Source organism: Nicotiana sylvestris, chromosome 2 (genome assembly GCF_000393655.2).
Source record: "Nicotiana sylvestris chromosome 2, ASM39365v2, whole genome shotgun sequence".
Lineage (NCBI taxonomy): Eukaryota > Viridiplantae > Streptophyta > Magnoliopsida > Solanales > Solanaceae > Nicotiana > Nicotiana sylvestris.
This window is the reverse complement of record NC_091058.1, coordinates 139,837,736-139,857,285: the sequence shown is the minus strand read 5'-3', so window position 1 is coordinate 139,857,285 and position 19,550 is coordinate 139,837,736. Positions and strand designations below refer to the sequence as shown.

General features: G+C 38.9%; 1 protein-coding gene and 1 long non-coding RNA gene across 2 annotated transcripts; one reads left to right on the top strand and one right to left on the bottom strand.

The window, feature by feature from the left end:
• The first annotated feature begins 248 nt into the window (after positions 1-248).
• Positions 249-2,858, top strand: LOC138886404 (uncharacterized). The gene is made up of 4 exons (XR_011405125.1): positions 249-391; positions 1,221-1,437; positions 2,268-2,637; positions 2,738-2,858. It is a non-coding gene; the product is annotated as an uncharacterized lncRNA (long non-coding RNA).
• Positions 2,859-18,387: 15,529 nt separating this feature from the next.
• LOC104229251 (17.8 kDa class I heat shock protein-like) lies at positions 18,388-19,308 on the bottom strand. Its single transcript, XM_009781855.2, has one exon. The coding sequence runs from the start codon at positions 19,044-19,046 to the stop codon at positions 18,567-18,569; it is 480 nt and encodes a 159-aa protein (XP_009780157.1). The 5' UTR covers positions 19,047-19,308; the 3' UTR covers positions 18,388-18,566.
• Between the last annotated feature and the right edge of the window lie 242 nt (positions 19,309-19,550).

Below are 19,550 nucleotides of genomic sequence, written 5' to 3'. Positions count from 1 at the left end.
CATCCCCTCTCTTATCTCAAAATCAATTTTGGGTCAAAATCTCAAATTGGGTTTGCCAAATTTTCTCAAGTCTGCTCCCTCTTCCCCAAGACTCAAAAGGAGCTATGTATGGAAAGTATCGGAGATTTAGAAGGAAAAGATTTTGGCGATAAGAATTTTGCTTCCCTCCTCCCAATTCTTAAATTTAGTTTTTCTTCCTTAGTTAGAATTCTACGAAAAACCTAATTTAAGAATTGGGAGGAGGGAAGCAAAATTCTTATCGCCAAATCTTTTCCTTATACGAAAAACCTAATCTTTTGCATTTCACTGTACTATAATAGATACTTGGAGATGAAAATCGCTGAGGCTTTTGCTGCTGAGATCCACAAAGCTTGTTTTCTATAAATTCAAGGTACCCAATTTAGTTAACAAATATCTTTATTTTTCTTGGTTGTTCGGATTTGGGTTAACAGATTTCTTTCTTTTTCTTATTTGTTCGAATTTGGGTTAATAATTTTCTCTTTTAGGTATTGATTGGTAGATTGATTTTGATTTTTTTGGTGGTCAAACAGTGTATTTTTGGACGTTTGTTGTTTAGTACATTTATAAAGTTGGATATAAGATTTTCATTATTTAATGGTAGATTATGCTTAGATTAATTAAATTATTGGTTTCTTGGTGATTAAAGGGTTGATTATTGTATAGTAACATATTGGTTATTTATTTTGTTGTCTGCTTTGGTTGAAAAAATTGGATCTTGTATTTTTCTTTTGTGTGTGAGAGAGAGAGAAAAAGTTTGGTGTTAATCTTGTGAGGAGTACCTCATTTTGCTGTTTTTAATAAATATATTAATATTAATTTATCAAGTAAAAGTTTCTGCGGTCTATACAGTTATGTCACTTTATACAAAATATCTTTTAGATATCGATTGTTAGATTGGTTTGAAAATGAAGAGGATATTAAATGGGTTAGAGAAGGTTGCCGGGAATAGAAATTGACCCACTTACTTTGGAAAGTATTGAAACATATGATGAAGAAGATGACATATCTTAGTTACTTTTATTATTTTTGTCACTATTTTAGTAAAGATTGTTATTAAACATAGATCATCGAGTTCGAGAATTCTTATTATGCTTTTTAGTTGTTTAAATCTCACATGCGTATATGTCTTTTTGTTTGACGTGCTAGTTTGATATTATTTTATACGTCTGGATAGTAGAAAATATTTTTTAATTTTACAGGAACTATAGTTTTTGAGCAACTTTGTTGTGATGGCAAGAAAAAAACAGAGAAATTCCAGTCAAGAAATGCTTCTGCCTGATTTTTTGGAGCAACAAGAAGAACAAATGGGCGGTGCGGCAATGCCTCAACCACCTCAAAATTGGCCATAAAATGAAGGACAAGCTATCCGATCTGGTAAATCAAGAAATGATTCATATGAAACAGAAAATTTCCTAGGTACTTATTCTGTATAACTGAGTGTATAACACGCTTATTCTGTGTGTTGCGCTCCACTATTTCTGGTTGTTAATAATTGAAGTGTTGTACTTTACACTATGGATATACTACAATGTAATTTGTCCAGGATTATTTAAATGTTATTTAAGAGTGTCATGTACAATTACTTTTTTTGACCAAAAAAGGAAAAAAGAAATAAGAAAGAGATGTTAGTTGGGTGAAGATTCTAATTGTAAAGACTTTTCAGTAGTTCATTTCTTATCTAGGAAAAAGAAATTGAATGTTTCACTGTTGTTTAATGTTTTGACTATTTTTCAACAGCAAATTGTTAATTGTTTTTGGAAATTAACTTTGGTACTTAAGTATGCAATTAGCCAATTGTGTTCTTTTTCTAAATTTCTTTTGGAGCAAAAAGATCTAGTATGCCATATTTACTATAAGTCATTCTCAAATTATAGATGATATATGCCATATTTACTATAAGCTTTCTGCAATTTATATATCAATACTTATTTTCTTGAATATATTTGCTATAAAATTTTTACTATTTAAACTGATGACAAAGAAGAATGGTGTAAAACCAAGTCGTATCAAGGTATTCAAAGAAACACATATGAGAAAGAATAAACAACCAGTAAATGAGATAGCTAATGAAACTATGGTAAATTCATATTCTTTATGAATATAAACTACTTTTTTTCCAATATAAAATTTTATTAACTTTTCATTGTTTTGCCTTTTCTTTCCAAAAGAAAGAAGAGGGTGAACTTGCTAAGGTGTATCCTGAGTTAAATGTCCCTGAAAGTGCTCCCAATGATGTGTATGCACAGGTTATGGGACCAAACACTCATGAAAATGTTCAAAATTTAGGAAAAGGAGCAGCTCCAAGTTTTGTTTATGGCCCTGCATATAAGCGATCTCAGGCTTAGCAAAGAGATTTTGATAGAAGAGTTGAGATAGAAGTTGAAAAAGCTACCTCCGCTATGAGAATTGCGATGGAAGAAAAATTGGCTGAAGCAAAAGAAGAAATAGAGAAGAGGGAGAAAAAGAAGAAATAAAAGTGATGGGGCAAAAATGTTAGAAGCAACAAAGGATATGGATGCAAAAATAGACGATAAAGTAAAGCTGGGTATAAAGGCATATCTAGAATCTTTGGGTATTATTATTGGCTCAAATAGGAAATTATGTGGTGATAAGCAGGTAAAAAATATTATGCTCTTTAGCAAAAATTTATTGTATTTAAGATAATCTTGTAATTTAGTTTTCTTTTAGTTGTAATAATTTTCCTCTTTTGTGATAGGTTTCTGATAACTCAATGGACGATCACCAACAATCACTATCACCTGTTTCACTTGTTCACACAAAGATGGCGAGTTCGTAAACTCATTTAACTATATATTTTTCTGCATACTTTTGAAGAGTATAGTTTTAGCTATGTCAATTTTCGCTTCAGTTACGTAAAGCTTCAAAATAGCATTTTAAAGTATAGAGGCTATTTTCCAGTAAAAACGATTATGAGTATGTCCTCTCAAAAACGATTATGAGTATTTTCCAGTAAAAATGATTATGAGTATTTCTAATTGAGAGTGAAGCTGTTATGTCCTCTCAAAAACGATTATGAGTATTTTCCAGTAAAAACGATTATGAGTATTTCTAATTGAAAGTGAAGCTGTTTATGAAGAGTTGATCAAGATTCACAAAGTGTACAATAATGAACCAGCAGTTGAGCCAATGAGCAATAATAATGGTTGAAATTTAGTTTTTAGTGCTTTACAAACAATAGTTAGAATGATTATTTTAGCAATAAGTATTGTTGGGTTGATTGAATATTGAAGTATATCGAACCGATGAATCACAATTGAGGAGTCTGTGTGGAGAGTTGCTGAGAAATAATCTGTGTTTTTGTCCTAGTCACAAGCAACTAAATCTTATGAGCTTTCCTTGCCTTTTTTCCATTTTTGGTAGTGAAATTTTGGTGGTAGGTATTGACATACTTCCTGATATCATCTTCCTTGGAAAGGTTGAAGAGCTTTCTCATCTTTGATGCATGTTCTTATGAAAAAGCATCGCAACTCTTGAGGCTCTTCTCCAGCTTACACTTAAGGATGGAGTTCCATTTTTAAACTAATGTTTGACAATGATGGTGGCATTCTTGTTGCAGCTGTGAAGAAGTTAGCTTCTTTTTTTCTTTTTGTTAATTAATAAGATTCCCATCAAGCATGATTTTACCCTCCTACACAAGATATTTAGCCGTTTGTAGAACCTGGAAGAAAGAGTAAGTTGAAAACTCTTACCTAGATGAGGGAAATAAAGATCTATGATTGAAACGCCATCATATTAGGAAATAAAAATTATTATATGACTTTTGTCCTGTTTTTATATATCTTGTATTCACAATTTTCTAAGTTATAAATTTTGTAAACTACAGAGTAACCAATCTAATATTTCTTCTCAGATTAACATAATCAAGAAGACTGGAGTTAGTGAAGTTGGCACAAAGAAAAAGAAGCGGGTAATTTTAAAAAAATTACAAGGTTCTTGTTCCTCCTTTTCAAAGGGAGAAACCCTTCATATTATAGTTTGCAAAACTTATATAACATTCATTAGTTTTCATCTCAATATACCATTTACGGAAACTAATATTTCAGAATTTAACCCTCCCCTCTCCCACCCTGTTTTTGCCTCAGTTTCAAAGAAAATTAAAAATTAAAAGAGTAAGGAATGATTTTCTTAAGTGCAAGATGAATGGAGAATAGCTGAGCATTTGTTTTTTCCTTGGTAAAGGGTGAAATTGTGGTTTTTATTGAACACCATTTTTCTAGTACAAAATCGATGTTGAACTCTGATATGAATGTGCATTATTGACTATTAATATAGCATTTGTTACAGAAAATTCATTATTATCGTAGAGGTAAATAGATTCTCCTAAGTGAGCTATCTCATTTAGATTTTGTTTCAACCTTTCTTGGGAAAGTAGCTTTATGTGTGCTTACTTGTATTTTGCTTTTTAGGCCTGATCGTGTTTATATTTATTTAAATTTTGCAGAACCTCCATCGGGTGGAGTTATATTTTCTCCCTTCCTCTCACATCCCCCCACAACCAAAAAAAATATCATCAACTGCATTATGATATTACTACAACATTTCAATTGTTCGGTTTGGGCGATTTTTTTACTTTCTTGGATTTTTTGATTTATGTTGTATGTTTCTTTTTCTCTTCAGTTGCTAGTATTACATTCATTATCAATTTGTTTCTCTTTTAGAACTTGAATATGTTATTATTTTTTGTATTCCAATTATTTTAGAGAAGGAAAGAATTCACTTTATTATAAAGGGATAATTCTTTTTTTTTCTTGTGACCTCTTCTGCAACATTCTTGAAGGAAGTGATGTCAATTACTGGAAGTGAAAAGCTTGCCGGTGGAGAGTTGGTTTTATAAGATTTAGTCTAGAAGTTGAGGAAAATTAATTCGAATTAGGAGTGATCTTAAAGTACTTACACATTGAAATTACTATCTTTTATTATTTAGTTAGATTTAAGTTTTACATGAGAACAAATCATTTGATTTGACATTATTTATCTTGTACTAAGTACGTTTTATATTGCTACTTTATTCTTTGGTTATTGTGCTAAAAGATATTTGTTTTAAATTTATTTCATATTTGTTATATAAGTTGATATTTGTAAATGTAAATGTGTTCATGATGAAACTAAACAAAGCATTATTATTTACATTCTAAAAAATAGGATACCGATATTAATTTAAGTGTCAAACATTTAATGCGACATTTTGCTATGTTGTAAAAGATATGTCACTAAACTTTTTTAAAGACATTCACATAAAGTGGAAATGACATTTTGTATATGTTGTAAATATTCTTGTGACGACCCAAAGGGGTCATTACCTGTTTTCTTACCCATTTCATGCTTCCAAGGCCTTAAAAATCTCATTTTTAGTTGCCTCGATTTGCGTGTGTAGTCCAGGCGTATAGCCGGAAAGCTTAAATATGAAATTCTATGAAAAATGCTAAAATTTGATATTAAAACGAGTAAATTTGACTCCGGTCAATATTTTGGGTAAACGGACTTGAATCCGTGATTTGACGGTCCCGGAGGGTCCGTAGGAAAATATGGGACTTGGGCGTATGCCCGGAATCGAATTCCGAGGTCCCAAGCCCGAGATATGAATTTTTGAGTAAAATTATTTTTCTGAAATTTATAAAAAAAATTGAAATGAAAATTGGTTAGAACGTGTTGGTATCGGGCCTTTATTTTTGTTGCGGCACCCGGTACAGGTCTTATATGTGGTTTAAGATATTTCTGTGAAGTTTGGTTGAAATTGGACGTCGTTTGACGTGTTTCGGACTTACAACTCTAAATTTGAAAATTTATGAAGTTTGAAGAAAAACTAGTGATTTTGAGGTTTGATTCGTTATTTTGATGTTATTTTGGCTATTTGATCGCACGGTTAAGTTCGTAGAATGTTGTTGAGTTAGTGCATGTGTTTGGCTAGGAGCTCCGAGGGCTTGGGAGTGCTTCGTAGTGGTTTCAAACTTAGAAAAATTGCAGATTTGCTTCAGCTGTTGCAGACCCAGTTTCTTCTACGCGTTTGAATTGTTCCTCTTGCGTTCGCGATGCTCTAATTTCTCCTCCTTCGCGTTCGCGTCCCTACCCTCGCGTTCACGTAGTGTTATTTGACTCTGAGGGCTGAGTCTCCTTTTTTTCATCGCGTTCGCGTAAGCCTACTCGCTTTCGCGTAGCTTTGCAGGATTTCCTCTTCGTGTTTGCGTGCCTCTTTCCGCGTTCGCATAGACCAATTTCAGGGCCTCACCATTTTACTCTCTGCATTCGTGTGCCTCCTTCCGCGAATGCGATAGTCTGTTAAGCCCTACCCTTCGCGAACGCGAAGGGCAATTTTGCCTAGTTATATTTTTAATTTTCAGAAACAGTAGCTACGGGATTTCATTAAATTTTCACGAACTCCTTCTTCTCCAAGGTCCTTAGGCGTCCATTGAAGCTATCCTTCACCAAAGACTTCGTGGGTTAGTAATCCTTGCTTGTTTCCTTCTATTTTCTTCAACATCTCATGAATTCCTAAACCTAAAACATGTAATTTAGGGTAGAAAATTGGGGATTTGGGTAGAGTTAGGGCTTTTTGATTTTTTCTTGATTTAGACCTCATTTTGGGGTCGAATTTGAAAACAAATTATACATTTGGATTCGTGGGAAAATGGGTAATCGGGTTTTGGTCCGAACCTCGGGTTTCGACCACGTGGGTCCAGGGGTGATTTTTGACTTTTTGGGTAAAACTTTGGGAAAACTCATTTGCATGCATTGGGGTTGATTCATTTAGCACTTATTGATGTAATTAAGTAACTTGTGATTAGATTCGAGCAGATTGTGGTGGAATCAAGGGGGTGAAGCTATAATTGAGGCTTGAGTGGTGTTCAAAGCTTCGAGGTAAGTGTTTGGTCTAACATTAGCTTGAGGGATTAGGAGTTGAGTCTTATTTGCTACGTGCTAATTGTCAAGTACGACGTATAGGCATGGTGACGAGTATCTATACGTTGGTTTCTAGCATGACCGTGAGTCTTTATATTGCGGATATTTTGATCTTGTGGTATCTTTCATGCCTAAATGATGATTTCTATATGTTGTAGAAAGCATGTGAAAGAAATTGTGATCTTTGAACTTCGAGAAGCATTGGCTCAAGTGGTAATACGAATTGTGAAAGTATATGAGAAAAATGAAACCCTTTGGAGCATTGGCTCAAGTGGTAAAGTGAGTTATAAAGTAAGAAGTGAAAGAAAGATAAAGAGTTATTGAATTGTTCCCTTGCCGGGATTCTTGTTGCTTTGTTGATTATCTCCCTTGCCGAGGTGTTGAGATTTATTGATATTGTTCCCTTGCCGGTTCTTAGCTGTTTAATTGTATTCCCTTGCCGGGATTTCTATTATTATTATTTGTTTAATCCCTTGCCCCTTGTTTGTGATTGTTGTTTGGATGAGGAAGAGCGATAAAGCACGAAGGGTGATACCGTGCATTGTTTGTTATTGTGAGGAAAAAGTGTAAAGCACGAAAGGTGATGTCATACCGTACGATGTACCATTCCGTACAGATTTATTGATTATTTGGTGAGGAAAGAGTGTAAAGCATGAAGTGTGATGCCGTGCCGCATGATATACCATCCCGTGTCGATTTTATTGATTATATGGTGAGGAAAGAGAGTAAAAGCACGAAGGGTGATGTCGTGCATTTGTTGATTTCTGATTTCCTTGTTGATATCCGAGTTTTGTTGTTTCTTTCATTACCTGCTGTTATTTGATTATTTCGAGGTATTAGATTTCCTTACCCTATTTGCCTTGTGATTGTTGTTTGGGTGAGGAAGAGCGTAAAGCACAAATGGTGATGTCGTGTATTGTTTTGGTGGGAACGAGAGTAAAAGCACGAAGGGTGATGTCGTACAAATTGTTGCTTTTTGCTTTCTTGTTGATATTCTAGTTATGTTGTTTCCTTCCTTACTTGATGCCTTTCTATTCGGAACTATATTCACCCCCACATCATGTTTCCCCTACTCGCATTGACTGGTTATTCCTGTATTTTTTCCCGCTGTATATTTATATATATGAACTGCACAGGTTTATTTGGATTCTAGTCCTAGCCGTCACTACTTCGCCGAGATTAGGCTAGACACTTACCAACACATGGGGTCAGTTGTGCTGATACTACACTCTGTGCTCTTTTGCATAAATCCGGGTCTTGGATAGAAGTAGTAGTGCGGGAGCCAGCCTTCAGTCCAGTGAGACACCGAGGTAGCCTTACAGGTGTCCGCAGGCCCGGCGTCTCCTCTATCTTTTATTTCAGTATGTTATCTCATGTTTCTGAGACAAACAATTTATATTCTTTTTTCAAACGGTTGTATTTAGTACTTTTAGAAGTTCGTGAGTAATGTGACATCAGTTCTTGGGTAGAGGCATATGTTGATTTCCGCATTATTGTTCAGTTTCTTTAATTTATGTCTTCCGCATATTTATTTAATTCCATTGTTTTCATGATATTACTGATAATTGTCAAAAGAAGTAATTTTTTAATGAAGTAACAGTTAAGAATTGGCTTGCCTAGCTCACATTAGTAGGCGCCATCACGACTCCTGAGGGTGGAAAATCCGGGTCGTGACAAGTTGGTATTAGAGCTCTAGGTTACATAGGTATCAGAACTCATAGACAAACTTAGTAGAGTCTGAGGGACCTATACGGAGACCTCTGTATTTATCCCTCAGAGGCTAAGGAGTTAGGAAAACTTCACATTTGTTCTTTCCTGTCGTGCGGTTTTGTTTCTCAAATACTGATTGAATTTCTACTCTATTCTTTCGTAGATGGTAAGAACACGCGCTTTCTCATCTACCGCTCAGCAGCCCGAGCCCCCAGCAGCAGCTTCCATCAGGGGCAGAGGGCGAGCCTGAGGTCGTGCTAGAGGTCGAGGTAGGGGCATAGCTCAGCCCCGAGCAGCATCACCAGTGGCGGAGCCTCAGGTTGATTTTGAGGAGGAGGTTCCGGCCCTAGCAGTTCTGGTAGGCCCAGCTTAGGTCCCAGAGGGGTTCATTGCCACCCCAGTTATTCAGGACGCGCTAGTCTGATTGGTGGGCCTCATGGAGAGTGTCACCCGGGCGGGTTTGCTTCCCGTAACACCAGCCACTTCTCAGGCTGGAGGAGGGGCTCAGACTCCTGCTACGCGCACTCCAGAGCAGGTAGTTCCCCAAGTTCAGGTTCCAGCGGTTCAACCAACTGTGGAAGTTCATCTGGGTGTAGTAGCTCAGACTGGCGATGGAGCGGTTATGTCCGCCGATGCTTTGTAGAGGCTGGATAGGTTCACCAAGCTCTTCACTTCTACATTCAGCGGTGCATCTACTGAGGATCCCCAGGATTATCTGGATACTTGTCACGAGGTTCTTTGGAACATGGGGATCGTTGAGACCAATGTAGTTGATTTTGCTACCTTTCGTCTGTCTAGATCCGCCAAGACTTGGTGGAGGGATATTGCTTAGCTAGACCAGCCGGTTCTCCATCTTTGACTTGGGAGTAGTTCACAACGTTGTTTTTGGAGAAGTTTCTCCCTGTGACTCAAAGAGAGGCCTTTCGGAGGCAGTTTGAGCGCCTCCAGCAGGGTTCCATGATGGTCACCCAGTATGAGACCAGGTTCATCGATCTAGCACGCCATGTTCTTGTCATACTTCCCACCGAGAGAGAGAGGGTGAGGAGGTTTATTAATGGTCTTATTCAGCCGATTCATCTTCAGATGGCCAAGGAGGCCGGGAGCGAGATCACTTTCTAGGAGGCAGCCAATCTGGCCCGTAGAGTTAAGATGCTTCTGTCAAAGGGAGGTGGTCATGGGTCAGATAAGAGGCCCCGTCATTTAGGCAGATTCAGTGGTACCTCGTGTGGAGGTAGAGATTCATATGGTAGAGGCCATCCTCCTAGGCCCTTTAAGTCAGCTCTCCAGGTCTCTCAAGGTACTTCAGGTGGTCGTGGTTCTCAGACGCACTATTCTGATCAGCAACCTTACAGTGCACCACCAGCTCCCATCAGTGCATCGCCGCTTCAGAGTTTCCGAGGTGGTCATTCAGGTCGACAGGGCCAGCAGCTTCAGCAGCCGAGGGCTTGTTACACTTGTGATGATACCGGTCACATTGCCAAGTTTTGCCCTCGAGCACCAGGTAGCTCTCAGCATCAGGGTTCTCGTGCTATGGTATAGGCACCAGGCGTTCCACAGCCCGCCCAGCCAATTAGAGGTGGGGGTAGAGGTCCTAGAGGTGGAGGTAAAGGTCCTAGAGGTGGAGATCAGGCCGCCAAAGATGGAGGCCAGCCAGCAGCAGGCCATCCCAGAGAGGTGGTTCAGGGTGGTGGGGCACAGCCCCGATGTTACGCCCTTCCAGCTAGGCCCGAGGCTGAGGCTTCAGATGCAGTCATGACAGGTACCATTTTGGTTTGTGATAGAGATGCTTCAGTGCTATTTGATCTAGTGTCTACGTATTCGTATGTGTCATCTTATTTTGTACCGTACCTGGTCATGCCTAGTGATTTATTGAGTATTCTTGTTCATGTGTCTACACCGGTGGGTGATTCTATTGTGGTCGATCGAGTTCATCATTCCTGTATTGTGGTGATTGGGGGTCTTGAAACCCGTGTTGATTTGTTGTTGTTAGACATGGTCGACTTTGATGTTATATTAGGGATGGACTGGTTATCCCCGTACCACGCCATCTTGGACTCACACGCCAAGACTGTGACCTTAGCCTTACCGTATTTGCCCCGTTTAGAGTGGAGAGGGACTCCTGGTCATTCTACCCGAAGTATTATCTCATACGTGAAGGCTCGGTGTATGGTCGAGAAGGGGTGTTTGGCCTATTTTGCTTATGTTCGCGATTCTAGTGCTGAGGTTCCCTTTGTTGATTCGGTGCTCGTGGTTCGTGAGTTTCCTGATGTTCTCCCTTCAGACCTTCCAGGTATGCCACCCGATAGGGATATTGATTTCTGCATCGATTTGGTTCCGGGAACTCAGCCCATTTCTATTCCGCCATATCGCATGGCCCCGCCAGAGTTGAAAGAGTTGAAGGAGCAGTTACAAGACTTGCTTGAGAAGGGTTTCATTAGACCCAGCATTTCACCTTGGGGTGTGCCGGTGTTGTTTGTCAAGAAAAAGGATGGTTCAATGAGAATGTGCATTGATTACCGGTAGTTGAACAAGGTCACCGTCAATAATAAGTATATGCAAAGTTCTCGAAGTGTGAGTTCTGGTTGAGTTCAGTTGCATTCCTGGGTCATATCATATCAACAGAGGGTATTCAGGTTGACCTGAAGAAGATTAAGGCAGTCAAGAACTGGCCTAGACCAGCATCAGCTACAGAGATTCGGAGTTTCTTGGGGTTGGCAGGCTACTATCGTCGGTTCGCGGAGGGGTTCTCATCTATTGTAGCCCCAATGACCAGGTTGACCCAGAAGGGTGCCCAGTTCATATGGTCGGACGAGTGTGAGGGGAGCTTTCAGAGGCTCAATATATCTCTGACTACGACATCGGTATTGGCTTTGCCCACAGGTTCAAGGCCTTATACAGTCTATTGTGATGCTTCACGTATTGGGCTTAGTGCAGTGTTGATGCCGGATGGCAAGGTCATTGCTTATGCTTCGAGGCAGTTGAAGATTCATGAGAAGAACTATCCAGTGCATGATTTGGAGTTGGCAGCCATTGTTCACGCATTGAAGATTTTGAGGCACTATCTGTATGGCGTGGCGTGTGAGGTGTTCACTGATCACAAGAGTCTTCAGTACTTGTTCAAGCAAAAGGAGTTGAATTTGAGGCAGAGGAGGTGGTTGGAGTTGTTGAAGGATTATGATATCACTATTTTATATCACCCGGGGAAGGCCAATGTGGTGGTCGATGCTTTGAGTAGGGAGTCAGCTAGTATGGGCAGTCTTGCTTTTATTCCGGTCAGTTAGAGGCCGCTTGCTTTGGATGTTCAGGCCTTAGCCATTCGATTCGTTAGGTTGGATATTTCTGAGCCTAGTCGGGTATTATCTTGCACAGTCACTCGTTCTTCATTATTGGAGCGTATCCATGATCGACAATTTGATGATCTCCATTTGTGTGTCCTTAGAGACACGGTGCAGCGTGGAGGTGCCAAGCAGGTTACCTTAGATGCTGATGGAGTTTTGAGACTGCAGGGGAGAGTTTGTATGCCTAATGTGGATGGGCTTCGAGAGTTGATTTTAGAGGAGGCCCATAGTTCCCGGTACTCTATTCATCCGGGCGCCGCGAAGATGTATTAGGATTTGCGGCAGCATTATTAGTGGTGTAGAATGAAGAAGGATATTGTGGCATATGTGGCACGGTGTTTGAATTGTCAGCAGGTTAAGTACGAGCATCAGAGGCCTGGTTGACTGTTTCAGAGGATTGAGCTTCCCGAGTGGAAGTGGTAGCGGATCACTATGGACTTCGTTACTGGACTTCCGTTGACTCGGAAGAAGTTCTATGCAGTTTGGGTCATTGTTGATAGGCTGACCAAGTCAGCGCATTTCATTCTTGTGGCAGTCTCTTATTCATCCGAGAGGTTAGTTGAGATCTATATCCGGGAGATTGTTCGCCTTCATGGTGTGCCGGTATCCATCATTTCGAACCGACGTACGTAGTTTACTTTGCATTTCTGGAGAGCAATTCAGCGAGAGTTGGGAACCCAAGTTGAGTTGAGTACAACATTTCATCCTCAGACGGACGGGCAGTCCGAGCGGACTATTCAGATATTGGAGGATATGCTCCGAGCTTGTGTTATTGACTTTGGAGGTTCGTGGGATCAGTTCTTGCCTTTAGCAGAGTTTGCCAACAACAACAGCTACCAGTCGAGTATCCAGATGGCTCCTTATGAGGCTTTATATGGTAGGCGGTGTCGATCTTCGGTTGGATGGTTTGAGCCGGGAGAGGCTCGGTTGTTGGGTACAGATTTGGTTCAGGAGGCCTTGGACAAGGTCAGGATCATTCAGGATAGGCTTCGTATAACCCAGTCTAGGCAAAAGAGTTATGCAGACCGCAAGGTTCGAGATGTGGCATTCATGGTTGGTGAGCGGGTATTGCTCCGAGTGTCGCCTATGAAGGGCATGATGAGATTCGGGAAGAAGGGCAAGCTTAACCCTAGGTTCATTGGTCCGTTTGAGATTCTTGATCGAGTGGGAGAGGTGGCTTATAGACTTGCATTGCCGCCTAGCTTATCAGTCGTGCATCCAGTTTTTCATGCGTCCATGCTCCGAAAATATCACGGCGATCCATCCCACGTGTTAGATTTCAGCACTATCCAGTTAGACAAGGATTTGTCTTATGAGGAGGAGCTGGAAGCTATTCTAGGCCGGCATGTTCGTCAGTTGAGATCCAAGAGTTTCCCTTTTGTTCGTGTTCAGTGGAGAGGTCAGTCTCCTAAGGCATCAACCTGAGTGTCTTAGTCCGATATGCGGAGCCGTTATCCCCATCTATTCCTCGCCATGTACTTCTTTCTTTTGTCCGTTCGAGGACAAACGGTTGTTTTAGAGGTGGAGAATGTGACGACCCAAAGGGGTCATCACCTGTTTTCTTACCTATTTTGTGCTTCTGAGGCCTTGAAACCCTCATTTTTAGTCGCCTTGATTTGCGTGCGCAGTCCGGGCGTGTAGCCGGAAAGCTTAAATATGAAATTCTGTGAAAAATGTTAAAATTTAATATTAAAATGAGTAAATTTGACTCCGGTCAACATTTTGGTTAAACTGACTCGGACCTGTGATTTGACGGTCCTAGAGGGTCCATAGGAAAATATGGGACTTGGGCGTATGCCCGGAATCGAATTCCGAGGTCCCAAGCCCGAGAAATGAATTTTTGAGTAAAATTGTTTTTCTGAAATTTATAAAGAAAATTGAAATGAAAATTGGTTAAAACGTGTTGGTATCGGGCCCGTATTTTGGTTCTGGCGCCCGGTACAGGTCTTATATGTGGTTTAAGATATGTCTGTGAAGTTTGGTTGAATTGGACGTCGTTTGACGTGTTTCGGACTTAAAACTCTAAATTTGAAAGTTTATGAAGTTTGAAGATAAACTAGTGATTTTGAGGTTTGATTCATTGTTTTGATGTTATTTTGGTGATTTGATCGCACGGTTAAGTTCGTAGAATATTGTTGAGTTAGTGCATGTATTTGGCTAGGAGCCCCGAGGGCTCGGGAGTGTTTCAGAGTGATTTCAAACTTTGAAAAATTGCAGATTTGCTGCAGTTGTTGCAAACCCAGTTTCTTCTACGCGTTCGCATTGTTCCTCTCGCGTTCGCGATGCTCTAATTTTTCCTCCTTCGCGTTCGCGTCCCTACCCTCGCGTTCGCGTAGGGTTATTTAACTCTGAGAGCTGAGTCTCCTTTTCTTCATCGTGTTCGGGTAAGCCTACTCGTGTTCGTATAGCTTTGCAGGATTTCCTCTTCGCGTTCACGTGCCTCTTTCCGCGTTCGCATAGACCAATTTCAGGGCCTCACCATTTTGCTCTCCGTGTTCACGTGCCTTCTTCCGCGAACGCGATGTTCTTTTAAGCCCTACCCTTCGCGAACGCAACCAGCCTAGCACGAACGCGAAGGGCAATTTCGCCAAGTTATATTTTAATTTTCAGAAACAGTAGCTACGGGATTTCATTAAGTTTTCAAGAACTCCTTCTTCTCCAAGGTCCTTAGGTGTCCATTGAAGCTATCTTTCACCAAAGACTTCGTTGGTTAGTAATCCTTGCTTGTTTCCTTCCATTTCCTTCAGCATCTCATGAATTCCTAATCCTAAAACATGTAATTTAGGGTAGAAAATTGGGGATTTGGGTAGAGTTAGAGCTTTTTGATTTTTTTCTTGATTTAGACCTCATTTTGGGGTCGAATTTGAAAACAAATTATACATTTGGATTCGTGGGGAAATGAGTAATCGGATTTTGGTCCGAACCTCGGGTTTCGACCACGTGGGCCCGGGGGTGATTTTTGACTTTTTGGGTAAAACTTTGGGAAAACTCATTTGCATGCATTGGGGTTGATTCATTTAGCACTTATTGATGTAATTAAGTAACTTTTGACTAGATTCGAGCAGATTTGTGGTGGAATCAAGGGGGTAAAGCTATAATTGAGGCTTGAGTGGTGTTCAAAGCTTCGAGGTAAGTGTTTGGTCTAACCTTAGATTGAGGGATTGAGAGTTGAGTCTTATTTGCTATGTGCTAATTGTCGAGTACGACGTATAGGTATGGTGACGAGTATCTATACGTTGGTGTCTAGCATGACCGTGAGTCTTTATATTGCGAATATTGTGATCTTGTGGTATCTTTCTTGCCTAAATGATGATTTCTATATGTTTTAGAAAGCATGTGAAAGAAATTGTGATCTTTGAACTTCGAGAAGCATTGGCTCAAGTGGTAATACGAATTGTGAAAGTATATGAGAAAAATGAAACCCTTTGGAGCATTGGCTCAAGTGGTAAAGTGAGTTATAAAGTAAGAAGTGAAAGAAAGAGAAAGAGTTATTGAATTGTTCTCTTGCCGGGATGTTTGTTGCTTTGTTGATTATCTCCCTTGCCGGGGTGTTAGAGATTTATTGATATTGTTCCAGTGCCGGGACTTAGCTGTTTAATTGTATTCCCTTGCCGGAATTTCTATTATTATTATTTGTTTAATCCCTTGCCCCTTGTTTGTGATTGTTGTTTGGGTGAGGAAGAGCGATAAAGCACGGAGGGTGATACTGTGCATTGTTTGTTATTGTGAGGAAAGAGTGTAAAGCACGAAAGGTGATGTCGTACCGTACGATGTACCATTCCGTATAGATATTTAATGATTATTTGGTGAGGAAAGAGTGTAAAGCACTAAGTTTGATGTCATGCCGCACGATATACCATTCCGTGCCGATTTTATTGATTATATGGTGAGGAAAGAGAGTAAAAGCACGAAGGGTGATGCCGTGGATTTGTTGATTTCTGATTTCCTTGTTGATATCCGAGTTATGTTGTTTCTTTCATTACCTGCTGTTATTTGAATATTTCGAGGTATTAGATTTCCTTACCCTATTTGCCTTGTGATTATTGTTTGGGTGAGGAAGAGCGTAAAACACGAAGGGTGATGCCGTGTATTGTTTTGGTGAGAACGAGAGTAAAAGCACGAAGGGTGATGCCGTGCAAATTGTTGATTTCTGCTTCCTTGTTGATATTCTAATTATGTTATTTCCTTACTTACTTGATGCCTTTCTATTCGGAACTATATTCACCCCCACAGCATGTTTCCCCTACCCGCATTGATTGGTTATTCCTGTATCTTTTCCCGCTGTATATATATATATATATATATATATATATATATATGAACTACACAGGTTTATTTGGAGTCTGGTCCTAGCCTCGTCACTACTTCGCCGAGGTTAGGTTGGACACTTACCAGCACATGGGGTCGGTTGTGCTGATACTACACTTTGTGCTCTTTTGCACAGATCCAGGTCTTGGATAGCAGCAGTAGCGCGGGAGCCAACCTTCAGTCCAGTGAGACACCGAGGTAGCCTTGCAGGCGTCCGCAGGCCCGACGTCTCCTCTATCTTTTATTTCAGTCTGTTATCTCATGTTTCCGAGACAAACAGTTTATATTCTTCTTTTAAACGGTTGTATTTAGTACTCTTAGAAGTTCGTGAGTAATGTGACACCAGTTCTTGGGTAGAGACATATGTTGATTTCCGCATTATTGTTCAGTTTCTTTAATTTACGTCTTCCGCATATTTATTTAATTCCGTTGTTTTCATGATATTACTGATAATTGTCAAAAGAAGTAATTTGTTAATGAAGTAGCAGTTAAAAATTGGCTTGCCTAGCTCACATTAGTAGGCGCCATCACGACTCCCGAGGGTGGGAAATCCGGGTCGTGACAATTCTTAGTGACATTTACCAAAATGTTAGAAATTTCAATACGACATTTTGTAAAGATCATACGTAAATGTCGTATTTTTTTAGTAACATTAATCTAATTGTCGAAAATTTTAAGTGACATTTCTTATATGTTGTAAACTAAATATCGTAACATTCTTACTGATATTTACCTAAATGTCATAAATTAATTGTCATAAATTTCTTATTGACATTTACATAAATGTTGCAAAGTAAGTGTCGTAAATTTCTTATCAACATTTACCTAAATGTTATAAAATAAGTGTCATAATTTCTTACCGATATTTACCTAAATGTTGGAAAATTACCGACATTGAAATTAACGACATTCGATCTAAATATAAATTAAATATCGGTAAATAAATTTGTGACATTTAAACAGCTTAATACGACATTTATTAAATGTCGTCATATCTCCACTTTCTTGTAGTGTTCTGTTTTGTATAAAGTAAATAAAAAAGAGTATGACATAAAAGGGAATGTGAGTAAACTTTTTCAGTTTTTTGGTATGCTTAATTTGGATTGAGCTTTGCTTCAACACAATTAACATGGAAATTTATTATATGGGGGAGTATTTTGATGTTGTCTTGTATTCTTATCAAACATATAAATTAGATATCTTACCAAAATAAACGCTTAATAAAATAAAATATGTAAGTAAAGAAATTTGTGTCAAAACATATTATATATATACATATTTGTGTGGATATAAATAATCATATTAAAGTTAAATTGAGAAGTTTAAAATTAGTTTTTTTTTTCTAAAGAAAAATGCCATTTTATTTGGTACAAAGTAAATAAAAAAAGAGTATCGCATAAAAAGAAGACCTGAGAAACTTTTTCAATTCATTGGTATTCAATTTTGAATAAATATCTACAAACATTAGTATAGAATTCCTCATTATTCTATTTTATATAATGTCGTTAATTACGAGAATCTTTATGTCTTATACTATAATACAGGTGTAGCCAATATGATATAATTGAAATTTCTTAATAGTTTTTTTCTTTTAAATAAAGGTGGCCTGGAAAAGACAAAGATACGCTACTAAGTTAAATTTTGTCTTTGCACTTCTAACTAACTTATTTATCTATGATCATGGATTCATATTTTAGGTAATTTAATTTAAGGGTCTTAAAAGATGACATTGCGTGGCCGTAAATGTTCGACGAAAAGACCATTAAAGTCACATTTTAAATACATTACAATAAAGTTTATTTATGAAATGAAAATATTGTTGCAATGTGCAAAGATCTATCCAATACCATTTACCTAATATAATTGCTCGGTAAAGTTTTATATATTTACGTTTTTGTTTGTGCGTTAGTCACCTCGTTAATAAAAGTAAAATAGAAGTCAGAAGTAAGAAATAATTATTTCGTCGAGTTTCAAATACTCTTGCAACCTTCAATTTCTGGAATTGGGTCTAGCTTTGCACGGACTAAAAATGACAAGTATACGTATAGAGAGCGAAACAGTAAATAAGCGGTTAACAGAAAAGGCACACAAATTACTACATTCATAGAGTAGAAGTGTATATGTAAAACACCCACAAGCATACAAATATGATGATACAGACACATTTTTGAGCTAAAAGCTCCTAAAAACAAGACTTCTAGAAAACAAGACACTGTACACTTCCGAAAGTACAAGTAGATCAGCAGCCACCGAGCGCGCGCCCTCTGTTATTTAACCAGAGATGTCAATGGCCTTCACCTCAGGTTTCTTTTCCTCCATTTTTGGGACAGTCACAGTGAGCACCCCATTCTCCATAGTTGCCTTAATCTCTTCCATTTTGATATTCTCCGGCAACCTAAACCTCCTAAGGAACTTTCCGCTGCTCCTCTCCATGCTGTGCCATTTATCGTTCTTCTCCTCTTGCTCTCTGCTTCTCTCGCCACTAATTTGTAGAACTCTTCCTTCTTCTACCTCCACCTTCACCTCCTCTTTCTTAATTCCAGGAAGATCCACCTTAAAGACATGGGATTCTGGGGTCTCTTTCCAATCAATTCGAGCACTCGCGAAAGCAGCGGTTTCACGAGTAGAGGTTGGAATGTTGGCGACCGTGCCGGAGAAAGGGAAGCCCTCGAAAGGATCCCATATGTTGAGGGAGAATGGATCGAAGATGTTGCTCCTGCGGCCATCAAAGAAGCTTGGAATCAGAGACATTTTTTTATCTGAACGAGGACTTGACTGATGATAATCGGATGATGCTTAAGGCTGGAAATTATAAGGTACTTGATTGTTGTATTCGAATTGTTTGACGACAACCAAAACGTTGCCCAGTGTTATTTATAGGTGGGAGTTTTGGAAGGAAAAAGAAATGGACCAAGGAACTTATCGAGTTTCGAGCGCAATCTAGGATATTCTCGATATAACTATTGATATTGGAACAAGTGAGATCTCTCTAGACTTCCAGAGCGTTCTATGTTCTTCCTATTAAGGGATTACAATTTATAGTTAATGGATATAGGAGGGGGAATATAAAAAGGAAAAATCCATATGAGTGAAAGACCAAGAATGGGCGGAATATTGATAGGGACGAGTGTTCGGGCAATTCTAATTAGATATAAAAATTTCGATTTGAATTTTTGGTTCTCAAATGGAAGAAATGACGATCCAAATCCAATTCAAATAAACTTGAATTGGATCGAATTTTTTAAATTTGGATTC

Excerpts from the sequence above, each read along its gene's own strand:
- LOC104229251 (XM_009781855.2), bottom strand. The coding sequence starts at position 19,046 with ATGTCTCTGATTCCAAGCTTCTTTGATGGCCGCAGGAGCAACATCTTC.